At 42.4% G+C, this 24,164-nt stretch overlaps 1 protein-coding gene across 1 annotated transcript; it reads left to right on the forward strand.

Moving 5' to 3' along the window:
* Window positions 1-220: 220 nt before the first annotated feature.
* LOC133386874 (uncharacterized) lies at window positions 221-23,385 on the forward strand. The gene is made up of 3 exons (XM_061630645.1): window positions 221-490; window positions 821-1,119; window positions 23,054-23,385. Exons 1-3 carry the CDS (start codon window positions 252-254, stop codon window positions 23,383-23,385), a joined length of 870 nt encoding a protein of 289 aa, XP_061486629.1. The 5' UTR covers window positions 221-251.
* The last annotated feature ends 779 nt before the right edge of the window (window positions 23,386-24,164 follow it).

Below are 24,164 nucleotides of genomic sequence, written 5' to 3' on the forward strand. Positions count from 1 at the left end.
TTGCTGAGTATATCCGTGCGCAATGTGGTGTGTATCTGAAGGTACCGAATAAGACCAGGTGGAATTCCACCTTTGATGCGTTGAAGCAACTACATGAGCTCCTGTCAACTGTGCCACTAAAAATGCATGCCATAATGGACCGCTGCTCCTTGTCCAGGATTAGAGCTGCTGAGATTGAAGTGGTACAGGAATACACAGAGATTATGGAGCCACTAGCCCAGTCCCTAGATATCCTGCAATGGGAGAACGGCATGTTCATGGGGTATTTGCTACCAACGCTCTGCAATCTGGACCGCAAGTTAGAAGGACTGGAAAACAAACCTGAGAGGTACACATACTGTTTTCAGCTGCTGAGAGGTGTGCACGAAGCCCTAAGAAAGCGGTTTGCAGCTATCTGGGAGGACAAGAGGCTTCTTCTGGCAGCCTGCCTACACCCTCGCTTCAAACTAGATTGGCTGGAATCGTGTCAGGCCACCACCCATACCAACAAGTAAGAACATTAGGGAAGCCCTTTGGGTGGATTACTCCAAGGGAAATGTTGTCTCAAGGGAGGCATCAGAGGGCTTAAGGTGGTAGGCAGGGGCTGGTCCTTTTCTTCCTGGGGCTCCTCATCACAACCTTGGGTTGCTGCAGGTAATCCTTAAGGGTCTGCTGTGCTGCCCCATGAGTGTGGTGACTTGGTCACCTTCCTACCTTCCATGTCATCATCCACAGGCTCAGGCTGGACCCTGAACCAGGGGACATGACAAGCATCAGGAAATGAAGAGCAGATGATGGTTTCCTAACATATATATGTTAACATATCCTCTCTCTTTCTTAGATACACAATGGAAGCCTTGCTGAAAGCTGAAGTAAAGATGGGTGTACTTAATGAGGACAGTGATCAGTCTTCAGATAAAGACCAGGAAGGAGATGACTTAGAAGATGACTTCTTTAACTTTCTGCCCCAGGGCAAGAAGTCAGCAGTGGACACTGCTGAGGAGGAACTGGTGAGGTACCTGAGGTCTCCCAGCAGGGAAGTGTCATCACTCCATGGCTTTCCACGTGTGCTGCGGTGTTTTTTGCAGCACAACACAGGCATGCCTTCAAGCACCGCAGTAGAACGCCTGTTCAGTACTGGTGGCAACGTAATGACTGTAAAAAGACATTCCTTGTCTGACATGCTCTTTGAGCATCTTGTTCTTTTGAGACATAACAGAAACATATTATAAAAGCATTTCAAGTGTAAAATCTGATTTCAAGAGTTGGGGTATCTTCATTGCTTGGGGGGATGTGAGATTCTGTTATGCCATTATGTTAATCTTATGGATAAAAATTTTTATTCTACTACCCCGTGTGTGTGTGTGTGTTTATTTTTAATATTGTTTTAGGCTTCTTAGATGTGCAGCATCCAAGGCCAGCACCTTGAAGGAGTTTTTTTAAAAAAGTAACTGAAATGTAATTGTAGTGATTACTTTTGAGAAAAAGTAAAGTAATCAGTTACTTTCAGAGCAATTGTAATTGTAACGGTAATTACTACTTTTTGGGCCAAGTAATTGTAACTGTAATTTATTACTTTTTAAAAGTAATCTTCCAAAAGATTAGTCATCCCCCCCAAAACTGATGTCACTACAGCTTCCCTGGACAATGTTAGGACCTTGCAGGGTGGTGGCAGTACTGTTGCTACAGAGACACACTGCTGAGTGTTGGACCTGTGGTAAGAAAAAGCACTATGTTATTTAAAAAAATCATAATCTTATTTCAGCTAACCTGTGGCACATATCTGTATCTGAAGATGAAGCTGAACCCCCCACCTCCACATGAAGACCAGATTTCATCCATCCTACTCTGAATAGGCATTTTAATATTTTTAATATTTTTAACATTTTAGTATTTCAGTATTTGTATTTAATGTTGTATTTGTTAGTTATATGTTTTATTTGTTTGTTTAATTGTTGATTTGAGAATTAGATGGTTTTTTAATATTGAAATGTAAAGATATATTTTTATTTGTTGTACACCGCCCTGAGAGCTTTGCTATGGGCGGTATAAAAATTGAATTAAATAAATAAATAAATAAATAAATAGGACTAGCATTTGATACAACCCAATGTTCATTGGTTTGGGTGTGTAGCAAAGGAGTGCTCTTTTGCAATGGTTTATAGAAGAGGAAGCTGAATGCCAGACTTACAGATAACAGTTTGGTGTTGCCAGTCAAAAGACAGGGATGGAGATTAATTATAGCATATGTTTTGTTTTTTAAGTGAAAGGTATGCTATATTTGATAGGAAATATGATCCAAATAATAGTCAGTAGGTTGCCATGGCAAAACGTCACCCACTTGAGCTCGAGGGGAAGGCAATTTTCATGGATCCACCACTCCATCTTGTAGCCTTTCTGTACACCACTGAAAACTGCTGTAGAAGTTTGGAAGACCCTTTGAAACATCATGGAAAAAGGAGGAAGAAGGAGATCAATGATAATCCCCTTCCCTTCCTTTATTGAGGGTCTCTCTGTTAGAGTTTGGTCACTTCTGCAAACAGTAGGGCAAGACTAGATTCAATCTGGCTGAAAAGAATATATTCAAGCATTAATAAGTCATTAACCACATCTCAGTAGTTTGGTCATTTATACTAATAAAGGTTAGAATTATCAGCTTACAGATACACACTTGTAGGTCTAATGACAACATCCCCTTAGCCATCTGTTCCCCACATTTCAACAAGGAAAAAGTTGCTTAAAAAACAACGCAGAATACTTTGTTATATGTACAGAACAGTTTGATGGCTTTAGAAAAAGGTAGAGTTTTAGACCATGTACCTGGTAATAAAGAAATAAGAGACTTGAAATCTGACAATAATTGATTTATTTTAAATGTACACACTGTAGAGTATTTTGAGAAAGGATACATGAAATTCAAAGAGTTTAATAGAAAATAATTACAAGCCAGGAGAACAATCTGCAATAAGTGTAGCAAATGAAATAATAATAATAATGAAAGCAAACTGGATTCAATTTAATCTACTGAAGCAAAACTCTTAAGACTGATCACATGATAATGGACATGATTAAAATAGCTGATGACAAATTTGATAACCAAGTAGCAATGGAAAATTCTGCACTGAACCACGGGAAAAACAGGTTTTTAAAAGTATCATAGGAATGGTATGCATTAGCCTTCAAGATGGTACGGTGCTCATGTATGAATAAAATGTCAGGCCAAGTAATCTTGAAATTATTATAATGTTTAAATTATAAACTCAATATTCCTGTGACAGATATTGAACACTTGTTTTTAAATATCAGCATCATACGCTATTTTGTAAAAAATCTTGAAAGTATCTAGGAGTGTGTGAAATGCCAAAGGCCCTGAGAAGATTCAAAGGACACCACAAATGTTTGTTGAACCAGGGGAGGAATTCTAACTCAAGAAGTTAGTCTCTGGGCTCCACAGATGATAAGAGGCTTCTTTATCAATTTACCATACTCCATACACATGCAATGGTAGAAAAGAAGAATTATAATTATGTGTAGAGACAATAACTAAAGCATATGGTATCATTCACAGACAACTCACAAGACATATAACACACATACATGTAGCATGTTATCTAGGAATCATTTGTCTTAAAAGACAGGCTAGGAAAAAAATTCCAGTTTACAAATGGATTCTACTGAGCCGGAAACCACTGTGGGAATCATTGACAGAGAACCGAGTCAAAACAGAGTTGCAAGATCATTCAATATAAGTGAATCAAGAAGCCACAAGCTACAGGCCAACTTTATTCACACTAGGGTTGCCAGATCAGAAGCATCCCAAAACCTGAGATTTTAGGGGCGGGCCCGAGTGATGTCATGGGGTGGGCCCAAGTGATGTAATTAAGCATGATACATTAAGCATCAATCACAGTTGCTTGGAGCGTACAATTAAAAAAAATCTGACTGGAAATTAAGCTAGACATCTTAGCTAAAAGATGGAGCCTGGGTAGGGAACATTTAATCTAGCCTACTTGCTTTCGGCAAAGAAGGGTTTATGTGCCTTCAGGCCAGGCCAGTCACCAGAAGGCCACTGTAGGAAGAAAGGAGCCTAGTGTTGTGAAGATGTTAGATGGGAGCATTCGGGCGTAAAGATGGATGCCCCTGAAGGCTGCAATTCTAAACACAAGTACTAAGGGACTAAGCCCCCATAGAACTCAACAGGACTTACTTCTGAGTAGATATAGTTTGGATTGTGCTGTTGGTAAAGCTTGACTAGGGATCCTCTGCAAAGACACCCATATCCAAGCAGGGTTGGCAATGCCCTGCCTGGAATGCCCTGCCCTTATCTTTTAATGTAGCTGCTCCAAACTTCTTTACAGATTTGACCCTTCACTTCAGAAAGAGGTCTGAGAAATCAGTAAGAAGATTCTCTACCCTTTCTATCTGCATAGATGCCCTCATCCCTCCCCTGCACCCAGCAGAAGCTCTGGGCCAGGCGGGACGCAGTGGCATCTCATAGAGGACACCCTCCCCTTTCATGGGGCGTATGATTTGTCCTGGCCCAGAGCAGATTTTGCGGTGGGCACCCCCAATTATTTATTTTTCCTGTATGTCTTTTTCTGCTTTGATTTTGTATAGATGCCCTCTTCTGTGCCCTGCACCCAGCAGAAGCTCTGGGCCAGGCGGGACATAGTGGCATCTCGTAGAGGACACCCTCCCCTTTCCTGGGGTATATGATTTGTGCTGTCCCACAGCAGAGTTTGGGATGGGCATCCCCAGTTACTTTTTTTCATGATTTTATGACATCATTATGTTTTTATGATAATATCAGAAGCCTGATTATTTTGATTACATAAATGTATTGTTATTCTTGATGGGGAGAGTCCCCCAATCACAGTGATATATCAAACAGGGTACCCCAACATATATTTTTGGGTTCAGAGACATGTTACATTTGGTTTGAAGTTGCTGTAGTTGTCAACTCTTCTTCTTTTTTAGTGTTTTGAACTTTCAAGCAAATTAAGAACTGGGAACTAGGAACCAACTTCAGCATCGTATCAGTTAAATAGATTAAACAGTCGTGGGGGCGGCAGCTGACGTTTTGGTGTATATCTCGGGAACCAGACCACCTAGAAACTTAATTATTTTTTTAATAAGCTGAGAGTCTGGAGATTAAGGGGTGCTAGCCGGAGAGCCGGAGGGGCCCCCCAAAAACCAGAGACTCCAGCCAAAATACAGAGACCTGGTAACTCTAATTCACACACATTTGATCAAGGTATTATGAATGTAAATCCAAACACAGGATTTACACACGATAGGGCCTAATTAATCTGCTGACACTTAATGCTATTGCCTGAACATTTTAAAACTCTAACTTGCGAGTGAAGGGGCGAAATAAGACAAGGACACATCAGCTTGGGTTGAACAAGGGCCACTTTATTAAACTATACAAAAACACCTTTTAAAGTGACCTGCAGAGGGAAACCTAGCTGCAGAACTATCTATAAGCAAGCATCTTGCCATACAGCTCACGGGCGACCAGCCCCTGCTTGGGACAAGGGCAAGCCCCATCTGCTTACCCCTTCTGCCAGCCACACCCAGTAGGTGAGTAGGGGGGCCTTCCCACATCATCCCCACCTGGGACCGTATAATCCCTGGGTAGATGAGGATAAGTTGGCCCCAGAAGCAGCCCATATCCTGCTCTAGAGCCGTAAAGCCCTGAGAGACAGGCCCTCCAGAACTGCCAATCACCTCCAAAGGTGCCTAAGGGGACCACCGAGCTGTCCTTACCTATTTCCCTTTCCGCACCTTCCCACACCAGTGCCCCAATTATAAACTGCCCTCCTAGGGCAATTAAACTTCGACCATAACAAAATAGCCAAATTAGCCAAATTCACCTATTAATCACAACGCCCCCTAACCCGATTCCATCCCACTCTCACAGTGTGGAGTAGGCAAAAAACCTGCCCGCCAAACAAGGGTGGGCAGGGTAAAAATTCCTACTCGGTCCCAAAGCAACCATTGAACATACTATAGGAGAGGGAGGGCAGGGTGGGCGTTGCTCATTGAAAGAGGAGGTAGGAGGGGCGGCCTGGCCTTAAATAGGCCCATGGCCCCTCCCCTCCCTGCCGCACATCACGCACACATAACGCTGTGACACATGACGTTGCCCTTAACGAAGATGGCCACGGCAGCATTGCTCCCTCCTCGCAACTATGCCCCGCTTATCCATGCTGCGCAGGTAAGTGGGGCTTCATTTGCGAGTGAAGGGGCGAAATAAGACAAGGTCACATCAGCTTGGGTTGAACAAGGGCTACCTTATTAAACTATACAAAAACACCTTTTAAAGTGACCTGCAGAGGGAAACCTAGGTGCGGAACTATCTATAAGCAAGCATCTTGCCATACAGCTCACGGGCGACCAGCCCCTGCTTGGGACAAGGGCAAGCCCCATCTGCTTACCCCTTCTGCCAAAAAGATGTTACCTGCGTCAGACAGGTGAACACCATCGGCCCTGTACAGTTCACCCATCCAATGCTGAATGCAGGGTGTGAAATAGCCAACCCCCCTGCCCCAGAATAGCCAACCGAATTTGCCGGTTGACCTTCTTTCGCGCTTGGTCCATCCCTATCGGGCTCCAGACACCACGCCAAACCCTTCACGGGAGTATGTCTGACCAAAGCAGACATACCTAAGGCCGACGTTGCCTTATTAACTGCATGCCATGCATGCCTGCCAAACTGAGGGCCATGCCCTTTCGTTGCAACTGAGGGCCATGCCCTTAAGTAACTGAGGCCATCGTTGCCTCCTGAACTGCATGTCCACACATGCCTGCCAAACTGAGGGCCATACCCTTCCATTGCCTCGCCAACTGCATGTCCGCACATGCCTGCCAAACTGAGGGCCATGCCCTTAAGTAACCGAGGCCATCGTTGCCTCCTGAACTGCATGTCCGCACATGCCTGCCAAACTGAGGGCGATGCCCTTCCGTTGCCTCCTGAACTGCATGTCCACACATGCCTGCCAAACTGAGGGCCATGCCCTTCTGTTGCCTCCTGAACTGCATGTCCGCTCATGCCTGCCAAACTTATGGCCATGCCCTTCCATTGCCTCCTGAACTGCATGTCCGCACATGCCTGCCAAACTGAGGGCCATGCCCTTCCGTTGCCTCCTGAACTGCATGTCCGCACATGCCTGCCAAAGTGAGGGTCATGCCCTTCTGTTGTCTCGCCAACTGCATGTCCGCACATGCCTGCCAAACTGAGGACCATGCCCTTAGGTAACCGAGGCCTTCGATGCATCCCGAACTGCATGTCTGCACATGCCCGCCACCTGAGGGCCTTGCCTCAAATACTGAGGTCATTCCCAACTCGGGGAATGACCACCACATGCGGAGATGTCTGCACTGAGCTGTTGGGGCTCCCAAACCCCCCGCTGGGGGTAACCAATTAGGCCTAATAGGCCCAACCAACGCCGACTGTCCTGCAGCTTTCTCTGCTATGTCCCTCATCGTCCTCTCATTGCTCGTTGAAAGAGGAGGTAGGAGGGGCGGCCTGGCCTTAAATAAGCCCATGGCCCCTCCCCTCCCTGCCGCACATCACACACACCTAACGCTGTGACACATGACGTTGCCCTTAACGAAGATGGCCACGGCAGCATTGCTCCCTACTCGCAACTATGCCCCGCTTATCCATGCTGCGCAGGTAAGTGGGGCTTCATATCTCACTGTAATATTCCTATAACACTAATGCTGCCAGGAGTGATTTAAAATGCAAACAAGTGATTTATTAGGGCAAAAATGATTTATTAGGGTAACAATGCTTTAAAAAATCTTATGTGATCCTTAGTCAACCCAGCTATTTTCAGTTTAACTGAGTGGCAAGCTTTCAAGCATACATGGGATCAAAGTTTCAACTTATTATTTATGAAATATATATCCTGCCCTTCCTCCCAGAAAGAGCCCAGGATGTCCAACAAAACACTCTAGAACATCTTAAAAACAAACTTTAAAATATATTAAAACAAAACATCTTTAAAAACATATTAAAACAAAACATAAGTTTTTTAAACATCTTAAAAAGTAATTCTAACACAGACACAGATTGGGATAAGATCTTTACTGAAAGGTTTGTTTAAAGAGGAAGGTCTTCAGTAGGCGTTGAAAAGATAACAGAGATGGCACCTTTCTAACATTTGAAGGGAGGGAATTCCAAAGGGTAGGTGCCACTACACTAAAGGTCTGCTTCCTATGTTGTGCAGAACAGACCTCCTGATAAGATGGTATCTGCAGGCAGCCCTCACCGCAGAGCACAGTGTTTCACTGGGTATATAGACAACCTTTCAGGTATCCTATCAACCCAAGTTTTTAAAGCTCTAACTTTCCCCCTATTCAGTCCCTAAAACCTCCATTTGCTTCTGCAACCAACCTTTTTATCCCAAAGGAAGAACTTCTGGGAAAGAGGAAGAAGTCCAGCAGGGTGATCATGGGAAATATTTAACGTTCCTCTTCAACTTCTAAAAACAGCTGCTATAATTTCAAAAATAGTTTTTGAAATTGATCCACCCGTGTGTTGCCTCCCTCCAACACGTAAAGTATGGATCTGAAAATAATTTATCTCAGAGAAGAGAAATTTGACAGGCAGGGAAGGGAGTTTTTCCCATGGGGTTGGTCTCTGCCTCCTGAACATGGCCTACTCCCAGGGAAGTCTTCTCCCTCTGGTTAGGCCAGCCTGCAAAGAGCTGAAAGTGAGACTGGCCTCAGCCAAAAACCTCTAGGCCAAAGTTTTGTTTTTTACAATGTAAGAATTGGTTGGTGTATCTCTTGATTAAAATAAAAAAATAAACTCAATTGTAATTTGCAAAACATTTCTACTGTTTTCTGTTAGCCTCTAAAATACCTAGGTAGCAGATAGATAGATAGATAGATAGATAGATAGATAGATAGATAGATAGACAGACAGATAGACAGACAGACAGATATTGAAAGTTAATCAAAACAGGTCCATATAAAGAATCTGTCATTTTTCTTTAAGCATTTAACACAATGAAGCTCCCATTTATGATAAACTACTTTAGAGAGCAAGAGAGAGGCTGAGAACAATTAGGAACCATTTATTTAGTCTTCTGGCAAAGCCTGTGAAAAATTTAGAATCTGAGTGATTCAAGTTTGAGGCATCCTTCCAATTGCAAGTCTTAGTTTTCTTCCGTGGGTGTTCTGCAGAAGTAAAAAAAAAACACTTTTTCAGAGAGCTGGAACAAAAAACAAACACTATTCAAATCCCATGGTGACTTGCCTGCCCTTTATAAATATATATATATATATATATATATAGAGAGAGAGAGAGAGAGAGAGAGAGAGAGAGGGGTGATGTTATCTTGGTCTTATCCTTGCTGAAGTGAGCAAAGGTTTGAAGTAGGGATAGCGGAAGAATTCAGTGTGTGCCAACTCATAAAAGAAATGACCTGATTTGCACCTTTCAGACCAATGTGTGGTTTGCAACTTAGCTATCCACTTTTTTGAGTGTTGTGACACAATTCTCAGTACAGTAGGGCCCCACTCATATGGCGGGTTACGTTCCAGACCCCCTCCGAAAAGCAAAAACCGCTGAAAAGCGGAACTCATTGAATAGAATGGTGTAGAAGCCCGAAAACAGCCGTAAAAGCGAAACAAGTGCCGTATGAGTGGGGCTTTAGTCTAATTGCATCTAATTGAGACTGCCGCATTAGCGAAGCGCCGTAAAGCAAAGCACCATAAAGCGGGGTCCTACTGTAGTATAAGGCCAGGGGGCAGGAAAAGGGAGAGGAGGGAGGAGAGCAGGGGTGGGGGAGGAGGTTAGGGGGTGGGGAAGGGAGGAGGGCAGGGGATAGGAGGAGGGAGAGAGAGAGGAGGAGGACATGGGGAAGGGGAGGATGGAGAGGGGAGGGGTTGGGAAACGAAGGAAGAGAGGGGAGGGGTGAAGGGGAGGAGTAGGGGGAGGGAGATTGGGTTGGTGGGCACTGGGCAAAGGGAAAGCCCCTTTCCTTTCCAAAAGCAAAACACTGTTAACGGTATCATTATTTGGGGGGTTTCCCCCACCTTCTTATTTTACAGCAGACACATGTTGTCTCCCACCCAAATTTAAACCAAAGCTGACCCTGATTAGCCAAGCCAAACAGCTGTTAGTCTGACAGTTGGTTCTTACTGGGCATGCCCTGTACTATCATAGACTCCAATGTTAATTTTCTTAAATTAATAAAAATTCAGCCATGTATTTTTTAAAAAACTTTCAAACTCTGGAAGATGAAGTGCAGAGTATGGGGCAAGGTAAGTAATAGGATTACAGGTACTCTATTAACATGGCTGATTTTTTATTAATTTCAACAAATTATGAAACTACTGACAAAAAAAGTCCACCAGGGATTGCATTTTTTTACTCCTGTTTTAGACTTTGAACTGTGCATTCTTTCTGTTTTGTGTATCAGCACAAAAACTTAAAGGGTTGTTAAGCAAGCATTTCTGAGTTCAGGACTATAAGTTTTGTAAGATTTTGTTTTGAAATGATCTTATGGGAAGCAGCAGAATGGCATGGGGGTATCTTCAATTTAACATACTGGAATGCAAAAAATTCCATGCTGGCTATAGTATACAGACACTCTAATCAGAGTGGAAATAGACAGATTCACCCATCCCCCATTTGAAGCAAATGCATTAGGTCTGATTCAGACATAGTCTCTGTAATGGTTGTTATGAAGAAAAGGAACTATGTGGATGAGAACTCGCTTTGGAAGCCACACACTTTAGAGACCTGGGAGGAACCATGCTTTCACAGCTTCCCATAAAAGACGGGTCATGTTGGAATGTTAAAATGTTTCAGAACCACAAACACCAATGTTTTTTTTCCCCCTTTCCATGCCTTCATATACTGCCAACTATGGGCACTGAAGTGTCTGTGGTCTTGGCATGGATTTGTGGTTCATTTCCTTGCATCACTGCACTGTTCATCTCATTCACTTTATTCTGACATTAACTCCGTATTTCTGATTTGGCTGGCTTTTCAGCTTCTCTGCGCAGCTCTTCAGTTGTATCACTGATATTTACATGGACTCCAAGAATGTAGCATATCCAGTTTGCTATTGCGGCTGGTCTCAGATTTTAAAGGCTGACTGTACAGTGGAGGCCAATGACTGGTTAGTACAAATGTTCCCTTGGTATCTAGATCAGTAGAATTTACAGCTAATTGATGAGAAGGTAATGAGACATGGCATGACAATTACTTTTGAAGAACAAGCACAGATTCAGAGCAAAAAAGTTAAGAGTGCTGTCAAACAGACCCATAGTAAAAATAGTAAAAGATACCATAATACAGTAGGGCCCCACTCATATGGCGGGTTATGTTCCAGACCCCCGCTGAAAAGCGAAAGCCGCCGAAAAGCAGAACTCATTCAATAGAATGGTGGCAGATGCCCGAAAAACGCCATAAAAGCAGAACAAGCTCTGTATGAGTGGGGCCTTACTCTAATTGAAAGCAGCCGTATTAGCGGAATGCCAAAAAGCGGGCCACCATATTAGCAGAACGCCAAAAAGCGGGCCGCCAAAAAGTGGGGCCTTACTGTAAAAAGCAGAAAAACAATTCTTTTCGAGTTCTTAGTGAACAGGTTAGAGTTGAGAATTGATATGTGTGTCTACTGCAAATGTGTACCATTCAGAGTGAAATTCTAAGTGTGATTTCTAGGTAGCAGACATTGGGTCTGGCGGTTAAGCTACACCTTAGGTCCCTCTGCAACAAATACCATGTTAAAGGGGAGAGTTAGCCCCCTTCAGTTTTAACACACAGAAATTTAAGGTTCAAGTATGATTCTTAGGCAGGGCTGGCACCAGGCATGACTGAGCCCTTCAGAACCAGCATGCTGTGGGCCCGCAGTGCCCACCCATGCATCCCACCTATCTCAACTGGTGTCATCACGTGAATGAGATGCATGCATAATGCGCATGCCTGCCATCAAGCAAGATGGCTGCAGGGGCATCAGCCCCTTAGGAAAGCCCCCCATCTTAGTTGATGGCAGGCATGTCACACAGCGCATGACATTCTCAGGGACAGGAGAAGTAAGTGGGGTATGCATGTGGGCTTATTGAAGCCCACATTGACTGTGTTGGGGGGCCCTGGGAGCTCCTTCTCCGTGATCAGCGGCAGGGTTGGGACCTGATGCTGCTGCAGATCACAGAATGGGAGTGCTACCCCCTTGGCCAGGGCCCAACCTGGCTGCCCTCTGGTGCCAGCCCTGGTATTAGGCTTGTAAGTTTGGTAAATACATTTTCTTTACTTAACGAAAGTTAATCAAACAATACAGAAGAGAAAATAAATGAAATTAATAACACAGAAGCATTATAAAATACAATTGCTATTATTACAATTCTAAAATATTGATGCAGAGCTGAGAAACCCTATTAAATCATAATTACCTGAATCAGCAAGGCTATCTAGGACGTAAGCAGAGGTGGTAGAGACCTCTCAAGAAGAAGAGAGCCAGAAGTTCAAAGGAAGGGATATTTATCCTATTTTTTTCCTTTGTAGAAGATACAATAAATTTATAATGCATTCCTAAACTTAATTGCTAACTTTCTCAGTTATCAGAAAAAAACAAGATTACATTCCACAAAATATCCAACTATATGAAAGACTTTGATAAGCAACCATATGCTAAGGTAACATACACTGCAACTTTTGCAACAATTTTTGCAATCAACATCAAAGTGAAATAATTTTAGCCACATGTAATAGAACTACATCAAACACAAGCAGCTGCTATTTCATTAACACCCCCCCATTTTATTAGGTCTGATTTTATTATCAAAACCTAGATTATAATAATATGAGAATGTGTTGTGTTCACATCTGGGCATAGTAAATGTATTAATATGAAAGATAACATTTGCTGTGAACACAACTTACACTCCATAAATGCTGCAAATGGATTGTTTGAGTCTGGGCAAATCAAAGTTTTCTTTTTTATAACAGGATACACAGGTGTAGTGGTTCAAGATAAGGAATGGGGACTAGTGATATTCCAGTCTGGTTTTCAAAGCTGGTCTGTCTCTGAAGGACATCACAAATATAAAAATGTGCAGCCTTTCCCCAGTATAATGATTTTAATTGAGCTGCATTGGGGTAAGGAAAATCATCCTGGTCCAATGTCTCTGGAACCAACCAAAATGGGTACAGAAGTGGGTACTCTACCACTGTTGCAAACAATGTTTACAATTTTTTGTGGACTTGTTAGGATATGCTATAGTACACTCCCCTGTTGTCCTCCAGATGTATTACTAGATATCCCATTAGCCCCAGCCAGCATGGCCAAGACATCCAATGGCAACAGGTTATGAAAGGCTGCTATAGAAGCATTTTTTAAAAAAGACTATTATAACCTTGAAGTCAAAGACCTTTGCTCTCATTTTTGTGGAACTTGGAAGACTAATTTTCATTACCATTTAATACATGTTCAGAAATTATATCTCATTGATTAAAGTTACATTTCAGAAATCCAACAATAATTCAGTAAGACAAAGAAAATATCGGCCTTTCATATGGGATGCTTTATGAAATGTTTTGATGATTGGAATCAAAGGTTGTGGGGATTATGTTAAGCTGTGCCTTGAGTGTTGTCTCTCATTCTGTAGCAGTGCAGTATGGTTCTAATACACAATTATACTCTTGGCTTTTAAATTATTCATGCCCTTTTTCATTAGCAAACCAAAAAGTCAATTGAAAAACTTAGTAAAAATTTCATGAAAGCTGTAGACCACAATAACTTTGACTTTGCATTCCAAGGTAACAACCTTGCCCCTGATATTTCCTGTTCTCAATAAAAGCAAATTTAAAAATTTACATCTCTTCAAGAAAAGCACTGCCTGCAAACAAAACATAAGTATGCATAGCACTATTCCAGGTTGGATGTCTATCATTCAAATTATTGTCATGCCACACGCAACCCTGATACAATCAGGAAGGAAAATGGAGTTAGTTATATGGGTTATAGGATGATGTCTGCATGAGTGACAGATGTCTGTGCTCCAGCAACATAATGTGCATTCAATTTTTATTATAGAACAATTGCTTCTAATAGCTTTTTGTTTATGTTCAACATGTTGCAAATTCACCTTCACTTCCTGCACCAAAAATGAAGAGTGAAATCCTAAGCAATTCTTCCTCCCCCTTCCTTTTTCGCAACAATTGCAATTTTCTTAATGAAAAGTCATTTGGGCAGCTGGTATATATTTGTTCTGTGCACCAGTCTATGCATTGTCAAACTGCTACATATTGTGTCTTCATGGTTCAAGGAAGATCTTACACGATTCTTCCACACTATTATCAATCATCAAGTGTACAACATCATTTGCTATAAATTGGAAAGCCTGATTAGTAACAGTGACTCAAGTGTGTTCTTGAAAATGGGGATCAGTATTGATGATGTGGGGCTGGTGACTTTTTCTTTTCATGTTGTTTGGCACTCAGTTTGTGCTGTTTTCACTTATTGACACAGCATGTAACTTTTATTGCTCTTATGATTCTTTGCCACATTATATGAAGTCAATAGCCAAGTGTCAGGTGAAGCAAGTAAGTGTCTTCATCAATTTTTCTACAAGTCTTCTACAACTCATGTGATTTTCACTTTTGCTTATTAGCAATTTGTATGAACCTTGTTGTTCTATTTATATCATATATGGATGTCTTGGGATGAAGCCCTAAAATTTTCTTACATCTACAAATCCATGATGCAATCTAGCACGTAGTTGAGCATGTTTAAGAGCTTCTTTTCACTGCACTCATTTATTTATTTATAGAGGATTTATTTATTTATTTGGTTTTGGCCGATTATCATTCAAAAAACAATATCTGGCTTGCAAAATGTCATAGGTTTTAGTTTGTGCCACATGTCAATTGCCAAATGAACATATGAAGAGGTTTGTCACAGAAGATGTACTTTAATCTTATCCCTCAATCTTGGCCTATTGGGCAAGAAAATTATTTGACTATTGTGGAGGAAACAGAGTTTCACATTGTGTTCGAATCCAGATCTTGCCAGAGGTACTTTATTAAAACAAAGCAAGCAGCTGCTTGGAGAGAATTTCAGACCAACAAGGAGGCTCCCTGCAAGCCCCAAAAGTCCTCTGTCCCAAGCTGTTTTCAGCACATGTTTGTAGCATTTTTCAGAAGCACAAACAAAGCTACTTTCTTATCACACAAACATCTTAGCTACTAGGGGTTGAGTAATTAGCACTACGCACACATGTTTATCTGTTTTGTGATTAGAAGGTCAGGCATCAACATTTTTTCGGAACATCCTGTAATATATCCTCGTAACGTTTCTTAACAGCATCTTTCAATGTTATTCTTCCCATCACCCGTCATGTCTACAAGGTTTTGACCAAAGTTTGAGGACTATGAATTTTACTTCCACACTATTGTTCAAAGGCAAAGAACTATGAGAGGAAGGAAAAGGATTGCTGTCCTGCAAACACTTCAGGGGAGTTCATGCTGTACTGGAACTGGAACTGTAGCAGTTCTCTTGCTTCTACTTGGGCAAGAAGTTTCAAACTGTGGCACAAATGAAAGAATGTTTTTTTATTTTTGTGTATGTGTTTGGAAGGACTCTGTGTGCTGCTGTGTTGCCATTTGCCCACAACTTTGCCATATTCTTTTTTTCTGCTCCAGGTATATAAAGGGGAGGGGCTGCCTGAGGTTGTGCCTCAGCGCGCACCTTGGCATCCCACAAAGTGTGACGCTAGCATCGCACTTGGAGTCATCTTGGGGTCTGGAATTCATCGCCTGTCAAGAAAAAACCAGCTGCAAGTGCTGAAGAGAGAAGGCAAGCCAATGAGCTGTTGCGATTGAAAGCCTGCCCTTCTTTAGGGTGAATATTTGAGATTTGAATGGTTTTTGTTCCTCAGTTGAGAGGTGAGGAAGTGTCATTGTCTACTATGTTGGAAGAAGTGGTTTCTACACCCCCAGGGTGAGAGCCTGGTGGGCATAGTTTCTGCCCCCTTGAGTGAGAGACAAGGGGGAGTGTTTAGTATGAATGTTGTACTTAGAATATGTGTGTGCATTATTTGGCTGTATGTAGATTTGAGTGGTTGTCATGGGTATACATGTGAGTATGCTGTTTTCAGGATGTGTGGTTGAATTATGTGAGTGCTTGTAGAGTATAATTTGAGGTAAGTGTGAGTGTGTTGGTTTAGAATGTTGATATGTTTAAATATGAATGTGCTGATTTTGTAAGGGTTGTTTAAGTAAATTAAATGTTTTTTATTCTTTTCCCAACGATAGTAAGGCAAAATTCTGATATAATGGGGGCCGGCTGTTTTAATTGTTTTGCTTTTTATTATAATGTGATTAAGAAATCTGATTTGTATAATTATTATGTTTTAAAATAAGCTTGTTTTAACATGTTTATTTTTCCTTGAACCATAGGGAATATTCTGTTTAGTCTATTAAGTATATTATAATTTTTCTAGTATTTCTTGTACTTAGTTTTATATGCAATGTTTATATTATGTTGATACTAAAGAGGATGTTTTGTTCAGTTAACTGTATTTTATTGCTTTTTGTAGTTGTTGTTTTAAGATGTTTGGATTTATTGTACACTGCTTAGAGTTTTAGTTAAATATAAGAGGTATATAAATGGACTAAATAAATAAATAATCTTTTGTTTGTTTGGTACGGTGTTGTAGCATTAAAAGGACTGGAGGAGGGCCATAGCTAAGAAGCATAGGGACATTCTTGCATATAGAAAGTCCCAGGTTCAGTCCTCAGCATCTCCAGGTATGGCTATGAAGACTCATGTCTGAACCCTGGAAAGCCACTGTCAGTATAGTATAGTCAATAGTGCGCTAGATGGATGAATGACCTGACTTAGTATAAAACATTTTCCTGTTTTTATCCATCCCCAGTTATTAAAGGAGCTGTTCATCCCCCCCCCTATTTTATTCTTCTTTGAAGTAGGTTTTGCTGAAACATGGGGGCTAGCTCAATGTCATTCAAGTTGCTTCCTATCTGAACAATATTTGATCATCAGCAGGAGTGGTGTTGGTTGCCTCCCGAGTTGGTGAGGCTCATTTCACATCGACATGAAATTGAGCCTTCATTTCATCTGCCCAGTTCTCTGGAATGCTTTGCCAACAAGGATCCAGCAGGCGCCTTCTGTTTTAACTTTTAAATGCCTGCTGAAAACCTTTCTGTTCTGCCAGGCTTATTCAGGCAATCAAAAATATGCCTTTTTACAATAGTTGATCTTTGTTTTCTGTATTTTTAATGGTTTTTACTGTGGGTTTTTTATTTCTTGTAAACAGCTTTGCTGTTTTTTAAAAAAATGAAATAGCAGTATACAAAAAAAAAGTCTCCCTGGTTGGAGACCAGCACACCACACCACACCGTCTGTAAGACTCATGGCTGTGTAACACAGTAGGCCCCTCCCTGCATCTATCACACCATCTGCTCTCCCATTTTGCTGAGATGTCAGAGAATTCATTGAGGTTGATATTGCACATCTCTGGACTTTTTGAACTTAAGAACATAAGAACATAAGAAGAGCCTGCTGGATCAGGCCAGTGGCCCATCTAGTCCAGCATCCTGTTCTCACAGTGGCCTACCAGGTGCCTGGGGGAAGCCCGCAAGCAGGACCCGAGTGCAAGAACACTCTCCTCTCCTGAGGCTTCCGGCAACTGGTTTTCAGAAGCATGCTGCCTCTGACTAGGGTGGCACAGCACAGCCATCCTGGCTAGTAGCCATTGATAGCCCTGTCCTCCATGAATTTGTCTAATCTTCTTTTAAAGCCATCCAAGCTGGTGGCCATTACTGCATCTTGTGGGAGCAAATTCCATAGTTTAACTATGCGCTGAGTAAAGAAGTACTTCCTTTTGTCTGTCCTGAATCTTCCAACATTCAGCTTCTTTGAATGTCCACGAGTTCTAGTATTATGAGAGAGGGAGAAGAACTTTTCTCTATCACTTTCTCAATGCCATGCATAATTTTATACACTTCTATCATGTCTCCTCTGACCTGCCTTTTCTCTAAACTAAAAAGCCCCAAATGCTGCAACCTTTCCTCGTAAGGGAGTCGCTCCATCCCCTTGATCATTCTGGTTGCCCTCTTCTGAACCTTTTCCAACTCTATAATATCCTTTCTGAGATGAGGCAACCAGAACTGTACACAGTATTCCAAATGCGGCCGCACCATAGATTTATACAACGGCATTATGATATCGGCTGTTTTATTTTCAATACCGTTCCTAATTATTGCTAGCATGGAATTTGCCTTTTTCACAGCTGCCGCACACTGGGTCGACATTTTCATCGTGCTGTCCACCACAACCCCGAGGTCTCTCTCCTGGTCGGTCACCGCCAGTTCAGACCCCATGAGCGTATATGTGAAATTAAGATTTTTTGCTCCAATATGCATAATTTTACACTTGTTTATATTGAATTGCATTTGCCATTTTTCCGCCCATTCACTCAGTTTGGAGAGGTCTTTTTGGAGCTCTTCGCAATCCCTTTTTGTTTTAACAACCCTGAACAATTTAGTGTCGTCAGCAAACTTGGCCACTTCACTGCTCACTCCTAATTCTAGGTCATTAATGAACAAGTTGAAAAGTACAGGTCCCAATACCGATCCTTGAGGGATTCCACTTTCTACAGCCCTCCATTGGGAGAACTGTCCGTTTATTCCTACTCTCTGCTTTCTGCTTCTTAACCAATTCCTTATCCACAAGAGGACCTCTCCTCTTATTCCATGACTGCTAAGCTTCCTCAGAAGCCTTTGGTGAGGTACCTTGTCAAACGCTTTTTGAAAGTCTAAGTACACTATGTCCACTGGATCACCTCTATCTATATGCTTGTTGACACTCTCAAAGAATTCTAATAGGTTACTGAGACAGGACTTTCCCTTGCAGAAGCCATGCCGGCTCTGCTTCAGCAAGGCTTGTTCTTCTATGTGCTTAGTTAATCTAGCTTTAATAATACTTTCTACCAGTTTTCCAGGGACAGAAGTTAAGCTAACTGGCCTGTAATTTCCGGGATCCCCTCTGGATCCCTTTTTGAAGATTGGTGTTACATTTGCCACTTTCCAGTCCTCAGGCACGGAGGAGGACCCGAGGGACAAGTTACATATTTTAGTTAGCAGATCAGCAATTTCACCTTTGAGTTCTTTGAGAACTCTCGGGTGGATGCCATCCGGGCCCGGTGATTTGTCAGTTTTTATATTGTCCATTAAGCTTAGAACTTCCTCTCTCGTTACCACTATTTGTCTTAGTTCCTCAGAATCCCTTCCTGCAAATGTTAGTTCAGGTTCAGGGATCTGCCCTATATCTTCCACTGTGAAGACAGATGCAAAGAATTCATTTAGCTTCTCTGCAATCTCCTTATCGTTCTTTAGTACACCTTTGACTCCCTTATCATCCAAGGGTCCAATTGTCTCCCTAGATGGTCTCCTGCTTTGAATGTATTTATAGAATTTTTTGTTGTTGGTTTTTATGTTCTTAGCAATGTGCTCCTCAAATTCTTTTTTAGCATCCCTTATTGTCTTCTTGCATTTCTTTTGCCAGAGTTTGTGTTCTTTTTTATTTTCTTCATTTGGACAAGACTTCCATTTTCTGAAGGAAGACTTTTTGCCTCTAAGAGCTTCCTTGACTTTGCTCGTTAACCATGCTGGCATCCTTGAAAAGGATTCTGAATCTTTACTGCATACAATACATGTAAGCCTAGATTCCAGGCAAATACCCAAAGACTGAGGTTCAAACACCAGAATCCTGACATCACATAACATGACAGAATCACAGTGGGTGAAATCCACTTGCAGAACAGCTTTTGCTCTAGCAGAGATGACCACTAACATAGGAGTAGCAGAGACAACTTTCTCCTGTTTCCCTTGTAGCCCCCTGGGGAACTCTCCCGAACACCATGAAAGGTGGCATGGGGAGCAGAAAGGGAAAGAGGGAATTGCCTCCCTTGGAACAGCAACACTGGATTTCACCCAGTGGATTGTTTATATTCTAAACAATTCAAAAGTTTTGTCCTTTAGGGATGTTTTGAAAGAAGGATTTATTCATACTCACGTTCTAATTGATTGCTGCATTCTGACTCCAACACGAGTACAATGCCCTCTTTTTCTCTGATGAAATGTGGTAGTTCTAAGAAGTTTTATTTACAGTGAAAAAGACAGAGAAGTTATAAAAATGTCAGTTGCTTTTTGCCTTCCTGTGCCTTTGGGGTTACATTGTCATTGCTGTAGGGAAATAACAGAAACAACTGGATGATTTGGAGACAGCTAACAGTGGAACTCATCCTGAGAGAATGAAGAGAAGTACCAGGGGTTCTAGCAGAGATTACGTGAAGAATAACATGGCAACCTGCAAAATGAAGCTATATTTTCACCTGAGACAAGTTGTGGTTTCACTGAGAGTTTGTCCATTTTATTCACTGCCTTCTATCTTTTAGTGATATCAGTTCACTTCTCTGTATATTTTTCTTCCTAAATGCCAAAGACTGATTCTCTCTCTCTCTCTCTCTCTCTCTCTCTCTCTCTCTCACTCACTCACTCACTCACTCACTGTACCGTAAAATAATTAAAGACAATGTTACAGGGTCTTTATGGCATTTGAAAATCAGCATTGTCTTCATTTAGCTATTTTTGGATACAACAAAAGAGGAGGGAGAGAGGGAGAGTCCATTCCACATTAAACTCTCTAAGAGTGACCCATCAAAGCTTATTTTAAACTTTCGTAAACTCTGGTTAGATGACATAAAACACTGTCCTGTAGCCAATGGCACAAATAGAATTGTTCTTGATGAGAAAAGTTAGACTAGTGTGAGATGTAACCTTTGATTAAGGAATTGTTGAGATCCTAGTTCTGATTCCATCCTTTTCAACTCCATCCTACAATTTCCTCCTCCTCCTCCTTGAAGAGTAAAAAGAATAGTCTTAGCAGCTGAAACTGAACAAAATGGGCTTTTTTCTCTTCTGGTTCACACATGAAGTCCATGTAATGCTTAATTCAAATCTAATATTTTTAGCCTGTATATTATTATTTTCTAATGGCCAGTAATTAATTTATATTTAGTAACTTACTAGGTTTGGTGTATCGTGCAGATATTGTTTTGCTGGTGTAGCCAAATATCTTGGGCCATCGTATCTCTGATTCTATCCACTTTATTTATTTATGACATACAATTCTCTGGGCAGCTTATAATAAATAAGTAGGTGACAAATGGAATACAAAATAAAACATAAAATCATTGAGAAGGTGGGGGGGACTACATAAATACAACCCCCCTGAACTTTCTGCATCCCCCAAATTAATTAAACAGCAACAACACACTCAAATGACCTAAGGTATTTAAAGGCCTGAGTGAACAGAAAGGTGTTCACCTGGTGCTGAAAAGACCACAGAGATGTGCCAGGCAAGGCTGTCTAGGAAGGCTACCAGGGCTGGCACCAGACTGCTTCAGGCATTTGGACACCAGCCCACTGCGGGGCCCCACCTCCTCTCTGTATGTGTGTGCATACATGTGCACACATGCACTTAAATACGCTTGGTTGCATGACCTTGAGAGTCAGTGCATGTGGCAGGCATGTGCGCTGATGCACAAGGTGGCATGACCTGGCATATTTAAGTGCGCGCCAGTGGCACAGGTGTGCGGGGGTGATGTTGGCTGGGAGAGTGGAATTCCCACTCTGCAATTGCCAACATCTGGTTGTGGCCCTGCAACTCGAGGCTGGCAAGGATTGCAGAGCAGGAGTCCCAGCCCCATCTGTAGAAGCCCTGGCCACCTACTCGTACTGGGCCTGGGTGCCACCACTGAAAAGCCCATTTTCCTGGAGGCTGCCTGCCTCACTTCATTCAGTGGAGATAGCCAGAGGCGGGCCTCCAGAAAATCTTGAGAACCAAATAGTTACACGTGGCAGAAGATGGCCTTCCAGGTAGCCTGGTCTCAAGCAGTTAAAACCAGCATTTTGAATTGGGCCTAGAAAAAGGGATGGGAACCAGTGCAACTAACAAAGAATAGGCATTAGATGGTCAATCACACCACCCTGGGACCATTTCATAATCTTACAACCCTGTTCTGGACCAGCTGCAGTTTTTGGACTATTTTAAAAGGACCCATCCACAAAATCTATATGCCAAAAAAGCTTTACATGACTAAGGGCTCTTTCACACTATATCCTCCTTTGAGGGAGGTTTGGAGGGTGATGACAAGGGAGAGGGCCTTTTCAGTTGTGGCTCCCCATCTGTGGAATGTGCTCCCCAGTGAGATCCACTTGGCACCTTCATTGTCATATTTTCAGCGCCAGATAAAGACTTACCCTTTTTCCAGGCTTTTGATAGTCCACGATGATGTTGCTTGTTATAACTGTGCTGCCAAACCTTCCTGTAGCTGTTATGGGGACTCTCTTTTTTGTGCTGTTTTTAATGGTGTAGTGTACTTATCTGTGTTTTTAACAGTGTTGTAAGTCGCTTGGAGACCTTGAGGTAACAAACAGCTAACAAGTCTAAATGATGATTGTAATTGTTATAGTTACTACTGGCATGTATGCTATTCATGTGGTAGAGCACGGGAATCCCACTGCTTAACAATATACAGTATACATGCCAAGGTAAAGTGCAACATGTTCATGAGCTAGGGCTACCATTGTGCCCCAGACACAAAGGGAGTATCCTTAAAGTCAGGAACTGTTACCAGGGTGACAGAGACACTGGAAATGGAAATCCTGAGACATGTGGAGAGACTGTCATTCTGTGTGGCATCACTGCCTCGCTTCCTGGTGGTGTTGGGAGTGCCCTGGTTGGTTCAGTACAACCCCACCATTTTCTCAGATGAAGCAGTGGTGGTGTTTACTTTGGAGCATTGCCATCAGCACTGTCAACCACAGAAGAAATCTCCCCTCGATGTCGTGGCTGGAGTCACACTGCAGGAGGGAGTTGTTCTGCCGGATAAATATGAGGAGTACCGGGATATGTTTGACAAAAAGGAAGCTGATCAGTTCCCCCCCCCCACTGACCATAAGACTATGCCATAAATCTGTTACCAGGGGTGGCAATTCCTTCAGGATAGATCTATTCCTTGTCAGAACCTGAATTGGCAGCACTAAGGGAATTTGTGGAAACTAATCTCAAGAAGGGCTTTATTCGACCATCCCAGTTGCTGGCCGGGGTTCCTTTTCTGTTCATTGAGAAGAAGAGCAGGGAGTTACGTCAGTGTAATGATTACCGAGAGCTGAACAAGATCACCATTCCTAATAGCTACCCCTTGCCGCTCATCATGGAGATGCTGGAGCGCCTGCGGTTGGCCAAGGTCTACACCAAGCTGGACTTGAGATGGGCTTACAACTTGGTGGAAGACGGCATTCAAGACACACTGTGGACAGTTTTAGTACTTGGTCATGCCATTTGGTCTATCTAATAGCTCTGGGGTCTTCCAGAGTTTTATGAATGACATATTTGGGGATTATCTGGATCAGTTCGTGATCGGGTATTTGGATGATATCCTCATCTATTTGGACTCTCCAGCAGAACACGAGGAACACATGCAGGCGGTTTTGCGACATCTCAGGGAACATCATCTCTATGCCAAATTGGAGAAGTGCGAATTCAATCTAACCATGCTGGACTTTTTGGGGTACCACATTTCCCCCACCAGGGTGGAGGTGGACCCAGGCAAGATCCACTGCATTCTCATATGTCAGCCTCCCAAAATAAACAAGGATCTTCAACAGTTCCTGGAGTTCACCAACTACTACCATCTGTTCATCACAAATTACTCTGACAAGACGGCACCCCTCACAGACTGTTTGAAGGGTTCAGGTCCCTTTCACTGGACTGACACCATGCAAAAAGCCTTCAAGAAGCTGAAGGTTTAGTTCGCCTCTGAACCCATACTGCAACACGTGAACCCCACACACCCCTTTGTAGTGGAGACTGGTGCTTTGGACGTGGCTATCAGAGCGGTGGCTTTACAACCAGCACAGGGGGTGTGTGTCTGAGACCATGTGTCTACTTTTCATGGAAGTTGACCAGTTCAGAGTAAAACTGTGTGGGAAAAGGAGTTGCTGGCCATTTGGGATGCTTTTGAAACTTGGTGACATCTCTTGGAAGGAGCGCACCACAAGATAGAGGTGCGCAATGATCATCGGAACCTGGAGACTCTCCACACCGCTGGTAAGCTAAACCAGAGACAGGTGC

Source organism: Rhineura floridana, chromosome 6 (assembly GCF_030035675.1).
Source record: "Rhineura floridana isolate rRhiFlo1 chromosome 6, rRhiFlo1.hap2, whole genome shotgun sequence".
Lineage (NCBI taxonomy): Eukaryota > Metazoa > Chordata > Lepidosauria > Squamata > Rhineuridae > Rhineura > Rhineura floridana.